Raw genomic sequence first — 10,635 nt, 5'->3', positions numbered from 1 at the left:
TTCGCTAATCCTTCTTTTTTCAGTCAAATATAATAGTGGTGGCGTGTGTGAATCGTGAATGATTGATTGGAGGGGAATTTTTTCATTCATTGTACAACTCAGAAGGTCAAGATAGTAGGCGTATATGAGTTCAACTATTCTTAACATTGGTTGCCTTCCCAAGATCCCCCACCACCCACCACAATTTAACCCCGATAGAAACACTCAGCCCATATGCATTTTCATTCACTCTTTTTGCAAATATCACTTACATCTGTCACTCCTAGTCATTCACAAAGCCATTATCACCCTTAAGAGATATCTAAGCAGCAAACATCCTTGAGGCTAATGATGAAGGGGCTCCGATGTCACCGTGGATATGTGATGACAGCTTAAGTCAGAGGCGTGACTCTTGAGGGGTCACCCAGCCTGTCTGCCAGGGGCAGAGGCGCCCCGGGGCACACCAGGAAGAAGGGACTCACTTGAGGTGAAAGGTTGAGGTGCTGAGGGTAAAGAATGTGACCGCTTGCTTCCTCTGCCCTACTCTGGACCCAAACATAGTGTGGTTACTCATGAGAGAGAGGGGAGGACACTGTGAGAGATAAGCCTGTAGAACTAGCGCTCTAGCATAGCATATAGCGCTCACATAGTCTGCCTATGTCCACACGCTCCAATCTATACTATGCACATCTTTATTTTATATTGACAGTGCATTAAAATGATTTGCAAGACAAATTCTCTCTGGAAGGCAATGCAATGTTCGATTGTATTTTATTCTATTCGAGGGTAAAGCCTACCCTGAAATTGTCCAAGTGTCCATGTTACTCATATCCTTTATGATTGTTGGAAACCGGCAGCGAGTGCGTTAATAACGCTTTGTCTTGACTCCACCTTTTATGTAAATGCACGTGTGTGAGTGGCGCTCAAGGCGCTGAGAGCGCACAGTGAATGGAGGAGCAGCCTTCACTACCGCTCTGCTTGGTGTTTAGGGGACCTGGAGTGCACTGTGTTTATATTCCAATCGGGAGAAAGAACGGCCGTTCTGGATGTAGCCTCCAATCATGTTGTCGGCGTTGGATATTGCATCAACACCGCAAGTGTTTGAATATTGAGAGCTGGGATATAAGGGCTGCCGACTGGAATTGTAGTCATGGGAGGCCAGATAACGCGAAATGCCTTGTACGGTAAGGAAACATAACGTTTAGAGACACTCATAGATCACGTCACCATTGCTTACACTGTACACACTGTAGGTTATCGTTTCGTTCAATTTGCAATGCAATGGAGTATAGTTGGAGTGCAATTCCTGTCGCGTAAAATAACGTTGCGTGTGTATCAGGTAGGCTACCCAAATTCTGATGTCACACAGATGTCACACCAGAGACAGTTCATTATATACATTTGCATACATTGGCTAGGCTACAGAAGGCTATTTCCCAGTATATATATTTCCCTTTGATCAGTGTTATAGTAGAAATACAAACATTAAAGCTTTTCCTTTGGGTCGATTTGATATATTTTGTATTGAATGCAGTTAAATCATTTATAGCAATTTATAGGAAAACCTGCTGATGTCATTATTCGTCTATCATCCCTTATCCGTTTCCACTTTGACGCCATCGTTTGCGTACTTCCTCAGTCGCCTTCTGTTGATGATAGTAACTGTAGACGCAGTTTGTAAGAAAGTTGCGGGGTTTCCCCCCAAGCCCCCCCAGTATATTTCAGTTGTCTCACATTGGTGTGGGGGTTTCCCACACTGTGCACTGGGGGAAGTCAGTCATATCCAGCTGTGTTGTTAGTGGGCCAACCAAACCAATCAATAAATCAATTTGTGTTTATGTAGGCTATCACAGCTTAGCTCATCCTCTGCATAGCCTTATTGCCAAGTCCCAGAATTACAGTAAATGTCTCTAAAGAACAACATTTTAAAGGATTCTGTGGGCCTATAAAATGGTATTTTAACAAATAACATTACATGTATTCATTGCATTTGGACCCTTCAGTGCAGGGGAAACAAGTCAATTACTGCAAGGCTGTAATTCAGCAAATTAATAGAAGACCGTATCATTTATCAGTGAGCATATATTCTATTATTCAAGTCTATGAGCTATCACACATGTAGTTAAGAACACATCTACTAACACATACAATCACATCCATCCAAGTAATATAATAAATCAATTGTTTTATATTTTTATTTAACCTTTATTTAACTAGGCAAGTCAGTTAATAACAAATTCTTATTTACAAGGACGGCCTAGGAACAGTGTGTTAACTGCCTTGTTCAGGGGCTGAACGACCGATTTTTACCTTGTTAGCTCGGGGATTCAATTACTGTCCCAACTCTCTAACCACTAGGCTACCTGCCGCCTCAATATACAGTTAATAAAAATACAGTGCTGCTGCAATGCATTGGATTCGTTACTTAAAGCCTTGTCTAGATAACACATGTTGACTTAGTTGTCTGGACCTGTAGCTGTGGAGTGGCTTACCTCCACCATACTGACGTTAAGTCCCTCACAGCCTCCCAGGAGTCAGACCACCTGATCATTAGGTCTAATTAAAGCCCATTGATGAATCCAATTAGGTAGATAAGGACGCGGTAGCGCCTGAGACAACAGGACAGGACAGCAGAATGACTGTGTGTGTGTGTGTGTGTGTGTGTGTGTGTGTGTGTGTGTGTGTGTGTGTGTGTGTGTGTGTGTGTGTGTGTGTGTGTGTGTGTGTGTGTGTGTGTGTGTGTGTGTGTGTGTGTGGTGTGGTTTCTCACTGTAGAATCAAGGTCAAAGGCTTTAAAGAGAGAGGTAGAAGATTCCATGTTTACGAGCCTAGTTTCTTGGTTTTACACTGCACTTGCTGTTTCTATATGAAAGGCGTTAGCTGAAATCTAACTTTCGGTACAATTTTAAGTGGGTGCGTTTCTGTGTATAGGCTAGTGTGAAGTGGTGAAAAAGCCGGTTCTGTAGCAGTAAAGTCAGTTCTGTAGCAGAACACATCAGGACTGTGTTGTGTTGGGGCTTGATTGCGTAATGGAGTTCTTTGCTGAACGTGTTGGGAGCACTTGTTGAGGCTCTTTATCAACTCAAAGTTGGCCAGCCTTTCACCCTTGATCGTGTGTGTGTGTGTGTGTGTGTGTGTGTGTGTGTGTGTGTGTGTGTGTGTGTGTGTGTGTGTGTGTGTGTGTGTGTGTGTGTGTGTGTGTGTGTGTGTGTGTGTGTGTGTGTGTGTGTGTGTGTGTGTGTGTGTGTGTGCGTGTGTGTGTGAGAAGGAGAGAGAGAGAAAGAGAAAGAGAAAGAGAGAATGTTATCCTCTATTGGAAGCTCAGTCTCCAAATACGAGCTGCTGATTGATGTGAATGTCTTATCAATGTTTCGTATCTCACCTTGTCCTGCGAACATGAAATGTCATTTGGATATAGTCATGGGACAGAAGAAATGCACACAGATCACTCATCATGCAGAGGTCAAGAGGCTGTTCATGATTAACGGCTAAAGTGGTATTACACATATCATCTGTATCAAGTCAATGGGGGGAGACACAAAGAGGGAGAGAGGGAGAACATGAAAGAAATAGGGTGAGAGAAAGAGAGAGAGAGGGAGAGAGAGAGAGAATGAATGAAACAAGTAGGAATAGAGAGAGGGCAGTAAGACGGGGTCTACTAACAGAGTAGTGCCCAGTGTGTTTAGTCATGGCCATGGTGTGACAGGAACATATGTCTAGGGCATTGTTGGGTGGTGACCGTATGGTGATCGTGCCACCAGTGTCTCCCTCCCTGTGGATCCAGACTGGGTTAACGTGAGTCAACACACACAGTGTCACACACACATACATACTTTGTGACAATGCACATACCCCTGTTGTCGTCATATTCCACTTGACTTGACTGTGTGTGTGTGTGTGTGTGTGTGTGTGTGTGCATGCCTGCATGTGCGTCAGTAAAAATAGCATCCTGCTTGCAATCAATATACTCTCATCAGGCTCCTCCACAAAGCATTCTACAAATCTACTGCGGAGGAGCATAGAGTCATTATATTGTCATACTACACCATATTGAATCTAAAATGGTTATTACTTATTGATTGCAGCTGCGTAACACTGTTCTCTGGGGGAATGTGGTAACATGGGTGAGCTCAGGTGAACGACTTAGCGAGACGAGAGTCATGACGTGAGGTATTTATTAAGTTGGACAGCTCACCTTGCACTCTCAGGTCGTCATGACGCCATGATGATGATGTCTAAATTATTCAGCTGACACAGTCTCGGTTGAAGCAGAGGGAAAGGCTATTTGAGAATGGAGCTAGCAATGTTGGTACATTTAGCTTGTGTTGGTAGTACATTTTGTATATATTTTGTGTGTTATCTATGAAATTGCGCACAGGAATAGTTCTCCTCTTTCCAATCGTTTTCCTTTTGTTATCTTGAAAATCTTTTTATCTTGAAAACTCTCGAGCGATGCATCTATCAAGTGCAAATCAATGGTGTTGTCATGTCATTGCCTAGCAGCAGATGAGGTAGCCTAGGTTACCACAAACATATGTGCTGCCATGGCGCCCAGTTATAAGAGCAGTAGAGCATAAGGCAGCCATAGCTACAGTATCATTGGCAGTAATTTCTTCCTACCTGTAAACCCAGGAGGATAGTATTGGGTTTTACCCACTTGATCTGTATCTCTGTCATAGCAGCTGTCATTCACACATTTACACTTAGTAACCTCAGCCTCGAATACCTCAGTCTAACTTATATTACCAATATGTTGTTGACACATTTACACTTAGTAACCTCAGCCTCAAATACCTCAGTCTAACTTATATTACCAATATGTTGTTGACACATTTACACTTAGTAACCTCAGCCTCGAATACCTCAGTCTAACTTATATTACCAATATGTTGTTGACACATTTACACTTAGTAACCTCAGCCTCAAATACCTCAGTCTAACTTATATTACCAATATGTCATTTACACATAAACACTAGCAACTCCAGCCTCCAGAAAATGAAATTGCCTGTCTATAACAAATGTCTTGTCTATAACAAATTCCTTGTCTATAACACAAGTTGCTTGTCTATAACACAAATTGCTTGTCTATAACACAAATTGCTTGTCTATAACACAAGTTGCTTGTCTATAACACAAGTTGCTTGTCTATAACACAAATTGCTTGTCTATAACACAAATTGCTTGTCTATAACACAAACATTATGAATGTATGATGCATAGAGGCACTGCAGTATATTGTTAACTTGATTAATGTGAGCGTGATTCGTTGATTAATTTCATAGTTGTTGGTACATGAAGCCGAAACGCCATTTGCTCATGACTGAAATAATATACACATTGTTCAGACAACCTATGCAAACATCATTAAAATGTTGTTTGTCACCATGCTTAAGGCTTATTTACAATATTGTGTAAATACCATTGCCAACAGATGCTAACAGAAAGAAAGGTGAAACTAAAGTTTTATAAAATAAAGATTATACAAAATAAATACAGGATCTACATTTCGTAGATCCTGTATTTATTTTGTATAATCTTTATTTTATACAACTTTTTCATTGCCCCAATTTCCTGTATTTGTAAGCAGACATTCAAATCCCCTATTCCTGGTGCTACTCTGGTGAAATAAGAAGTGACTGTGGGTCGATCATAAGGCTAAGTCTGCCCAGAGTGTGTGTGTGCATTCGTGTGTGTGTGTGTGTGTGTGAGAATTCGTGCAAGTCTGTGTGTGCATGCTCGTGCATGTCTGTGTGTCGGTCCCGGATCTCTGGAGAATGTGTGTATTAAGCTGTGTTTTGTAGAGAAGCAAGCCTGGGGAGCTAGGGGTGACAGGTGGAAATTAGTTTGTATTTTATTTTTTTATTTTTTTGTCATTTACTGGAGCAATTAGCGATAAGTGCCTTGCTCAAGGACACATCGACAGATTTCACCTAGTCAGCTTGGGGATTCGAACCAGCAACTTCTTGGGTTACTGGCCGAACCTCTTAACCGCTAGGCTAACACCCAGCCCACACTTCAATGAAGAGGAGAGAGGGGAGGTTCTGTTGCTTTGCTGTGGGTCTCAGTTGCTGTTAGACACCCTGGCAAGCTCCATTGTCCCTGCATTCTAACAAACGTGCTTGCCCTATGTTGCCACAGCGATTCTGTTTGTGCCTTTATTATGCTTTGATTGGCACATTGTACGAGGATAGTATGACACAATACCTGTTTTCTTGTGGAATCGTAACTGTGTATTATAAGGAGAATAGTATTATGATGACTAATACCATGTGTTTTATGAAGATATTATAGTATTATGATGACTAATACCATGTGTTTTATGAAGACATTATAATATTATGTTGACCAGTACCATGTGTATTATGAAGATATTATAGTATTATGATGACTAGTACCATGTGTATTATGAAGACATTATATTATTATGATGACTAGCACCATGTGTATTATGAAGACATTATAGTATTATGATGACTAGTACCATGTGTATTATGAAGACATTATAGTATTATGTTGACTAGTATCATGTGTTTTATGAAGACATTAGTATTAGGATGACAAATTCTGTTTTATGTGGACAATACCATTATGAGGACTCAAGTGCTATTATATGAATGACAGTTCTAACTGAAAGTGCCCGATGCCAAGATACAACCAGGAAGTCATTACTCCAACATCAGTTTGTTCTCCTGAACAAATATTTCAATATTTATCCCAACTGATGGAACACTATTCACTTTATATGCCGTTATACTGTCACTAGCCCGTGCAGTATGTAGATAAGAATTACATTCCCTCATAGATACATACAGTACATGCACTAAATAGGGAATAGGCTGTCAATTGAGACGCAGCCCACTAAGTCTAGTTATACAACTATAGCAGGAAGATTCATTTACACTTTTACAAAGATGTTCAATGAAGGATGACAAGTCTTAGTCACACAGAAGCTGTGTGTGTTCCGACAGGGATTAGACTTGTCATTACTGTGAGGTCATTAGCGAAATAAGTCCTCACACACAAACGCGCGTGCGCACGCACACACGCGCACACACACACACACACACTTCTCCAGGCTACGGAAGGAGAACCACAGTATGCACAATGTTTATCCATAAAGAGACATCCTTGACCTTTGGAAGAGAGGGAGAGAACAGTCATGTAAGGATTTTAAATGGACACAGACATGCACACACACGTGCACACACACACACACACACACACACACACACACACACACACACACACACACACGCTAATGAGGATGTTGCTGTGTTTATGGGAGGCAGCTTCTGGACTAGTAGGTTAAATAGAGACATTTTAAAGCCATGACAGTCACAGTGTGTGTGTGTGTGCGCGTGTGTGTGTGTGTGTGCGCGTGTGTTCGTGTGTGTGACAGACACCAACTTTGGACACGTTGCTGGAGCAACTACAAGATCTGATAGGAGCACCTTATTCCTACCAACAGTGCATTTGGAAAGTATTCAGACCCCTAGACTTTTTCAAAAAAAAAAATCTTCTTATGTTACAGCCTTATTCTAAAATGAATGAAATAAATTATTTTTCTTATACATTTTCACACAATACCCCATAATGACAAAGCGAAAACTGTTTTTTAGAAATGTTTGCAAATGTATTAAAAATAAGAAACAGAAATACCTTATTTACATACAGTGCTGTGAAAAAGTATTTGCCCCCTTCCTGATTTCTTGTTTTTTTGCACATTTGTCATACTTAAATGTTTCAAACCATCAAACAAAGATAACCCAAGTAAACACAAAGTGATGATTTTATTTATTAAGAGAAAAAAGCTATCTGAACCTTCATGGCCCTATGTAACAAAGTAATTGCCCCCTAAACCTAATAACTGGTTGTGCCACCCTCAGCAGCAGCAACCGCAATCAAGCGTTTGCGATAACTGGCAATGAGTCTTTCACATCGCTGTGGAGGAATTTTGGCCCACTCTTCTTTGCAGAATTGTTTTCATTCAGCCACATTGGAGGGTTTTCGAGCATGAACCGCCTTTTTAAGGTCACGCCACAGCATCTCAATCGGATTCAAGTCTGGACTTTGACTAGGCCACACCAAAACCTTCATTTTGTTTTTTTTAAGCCAATCAGAGGTGGACTTGCTGGTGTGTTTTGGATCATTGTCCTGCTGTAAAACCCAAGTGCGCTTCAGCTTGAGGTCACGAAATGATGGCTGGACATTCTCCTTCAGGATTTTTTGGTAGAGAGCAGAATTCATGGTTCCATCAATCACAGCAAGTCGTCCAGGTCCTGAAGCAGCAAAGCAGCCCCAGACCATCACACTACCACCCCCATATTTGACTGAAATGCTGTGTTACTTTTACGCCATATGTAACGGGACGCACACCTTCCAAACAGTTCAACTTTTGTCTCGTCAGTCCACAGAATATTTTCCCAAAAGTCTTGGGGATCATCAAGATGTTTTTTGCCTAAAGTGAGACGAGCCTTTATGTTCTTTTTGGTCAGCAGTGGTTTTTGCCTTGGAACTCTGCCATGGATGCCATTTTTACCCAGTCTCTTTCTTATAGTTGAGTCATGAACACTGACCTTAACTGAGGCAAGTGAGGCCTGCAGTTCTTTAGATGTTGTTGTGGGTTCTTTTGTGACCTCTTGGATGAGTCGTCGCTGCGCTCTTGGGGTAATTTTGGTAGGCCGGCCACTCCTGGGAAGGTTCACTACTGTTCCAAATGTTCTCCATTTGTGGATAATGGCTCTCACCGTGGTTCGCTGGAGTCCCACAACTTTAGAATGGCTTTGTAACCCTTTCCAGATTGATAGATGTCAATTACTTTGTTTCTCATCTGTTCCTGAATTTCTTTGGATCGCGGCATGATGTCTTGCTTTTTGAGATCTTTTGGCCTACTTCATTTTGTCAGACAGGTTGTATTTAAGTGATTTCTTGATTCAACAGGTCTGGCAGTAATCAGGCCTGGGTGTGGCTAGTGAAATTGAACCCAGCTTTCCAAAAAATGTGATTAACCACAGTAAATTCATGATTTAACAAGGGGGGGCAATTACTTTGTCACATAGGGCCATGAAGGTTCGGAGAGCTTTTTTTCCTTTAATAAATACAATTATCACTTAAAAACTGCATTTTGTGTTTACTTGGGTTATCTTTGTGTAATATTACAATTTGTTTGATGATCTGAAACATTTAAGTGTGACAAATGTGCCCAAAAAAATTTAAATCAGGAAGGGGGAAAATACTTTTTCACAGCACTGTAAGTATTCAGACGCTTTGCTATGAGACTCGAAATTGACCTCAGGTGCATCCTGTTTCCATTGATCATCCTTGAGATGTTTGTACAACTTGATGGGAGTCCACCTGTGGTAAATTCAATTGATTGGACATGATTCGGAAAGGCACACACCTGTCTATATAAGGTCCCACCTTTGACAGTGCATGTCAGAGCAAAAACCAAGCCATGAGGTCGAAGTAATTGTCCGTAGAGTTCCGTGACAGGATTGTGTCAAGGCACATTTCTGCAGCATTGAAGGTCCCCAAGAAAAGAATGGCCTCCATCATTCTTAAATGGAAGAAGTTTGGAACCACCAAGACCCTTCCTAGAGCTGGGCGCCGGCCAAACTGAGCAATCGGGGGAGAAGGGTCTTGGTCAGGGAGGTGACCAAGAACCCGATGGTCACTCTGACCGAGCTCCGGAGTTCCTCTGTGGAGATGGGAGAACCTTCCAGAAGGACAACCATCTCTGCAGCACTCCACAAATTTATGGTAGAGTGGCCAGACGGAAGCCACTCCTCAGTAAAAGGCACGACAGCCCGCTTGGAGTTTGCCAAAAGGCCCCTTAAGGACTCTCAAACCATGAGAAACAAGATTCTCTGATCTGATGAAACCAAGATTGAACTCTTTGGCCTGATTGCCAAGCATCATGTCTGGACGATAACCTGGCACCATCCCTATGGTGAAGCCTGGTGGTGGCAGCATCATGCTGTGGGGATGTTTTTCAGCGGCAGGGACTGGGAGACTAGTCAGGATCGAGGGAAAGATGAACGGAGCCAAGTACAGAGAGATCCTTGATTAAAACCTGCTCCAGAGTGCTCAGACCCTCAGACTGGGGTGAAGGTTCACCTTCCAACAGGACAACAACCCTAAGCACACAGCCAAGACAACACAGGAGTTGCTTCAGGTCAAATCTCTGAATGTCCTTGAGTGGTCCAGCCAGAGCCTGGACTTGAACCCGATCGAACATCTCTGGAGAGACCTGGAAATAGCTCTGCAGCGACGCTCCCCATCCAACCTGACAGAGCTTGATAGGATTTGCAGATACGAATGGGAGAAACTCCCCAAATATAGGTGTGCCAAGCTTGTAGCGTCATACCCAATAAGACTCAAGGCTCTAATCGCTGCCAAAGGGTCTGAATACTTATGTCAATGTAATATTTCAGTGTTTCATTTTTAATACATTTGTAATGTCTAAAAACCTGTTTTTACTTTGTCATTATGGGTTATTGTGTGTAGATTGATGAGGGGGAAAAAACGATTTAATACATTTTAGAATAAGGCTGTAACGTAACAAAATGTGGAAAAGTCAAGGGGTCTGGATACTTTCCAAATGCACTGTATATGTACACACAGTATCTACCTCAATTACCTCGTATCCCTGCAC

General features: G+C 41.9%; 1 protein-coding gene across 1 annotated transcript in view; it reads left to right on the top strand.

Moving 5' to 3' along the window:
- The first annotated feature begins 881 nt into the window (after window positions 1–881).
- The window catches only part of LOC106564692 (E3 ubiquitin-protein ligase NEURL1), a 63,376-nt gene continuing 53,622 nt past the window's right edge, over window positions 882–10,635 (top strand). Inside the window, exon 1 of the mRNA XM_014130945.3 lies at window positions 882–1,163. Within this exon, the coding sequence (XP_013986420.1) occupies window positions 1,130–1,163 (34 nt within the window). The 5' untranslated portion in view covers window positions 882–1,129. The remainder of the gene's footprint in view (window positions 1,164–10,635) is intronic.

The sequence above is a fragment of the Salmo salar genome, chromosome 12 (genome assembly GCF_965601325.2).
Source record: "Salmo salar chromosome 12, fSalSal1, whole genome shotgun sequence".
NCBI lineage: Eukaryota > Metazoa > Chordata > Actinopteri > Salmoniformes > Salmonidae > Salmo > Salmo salar.
The sequence above is the reverse complement of the archived record's forward strand: the minus strand, read 5'-3'. Positions and strand labels throughout refer to the sequence as shown.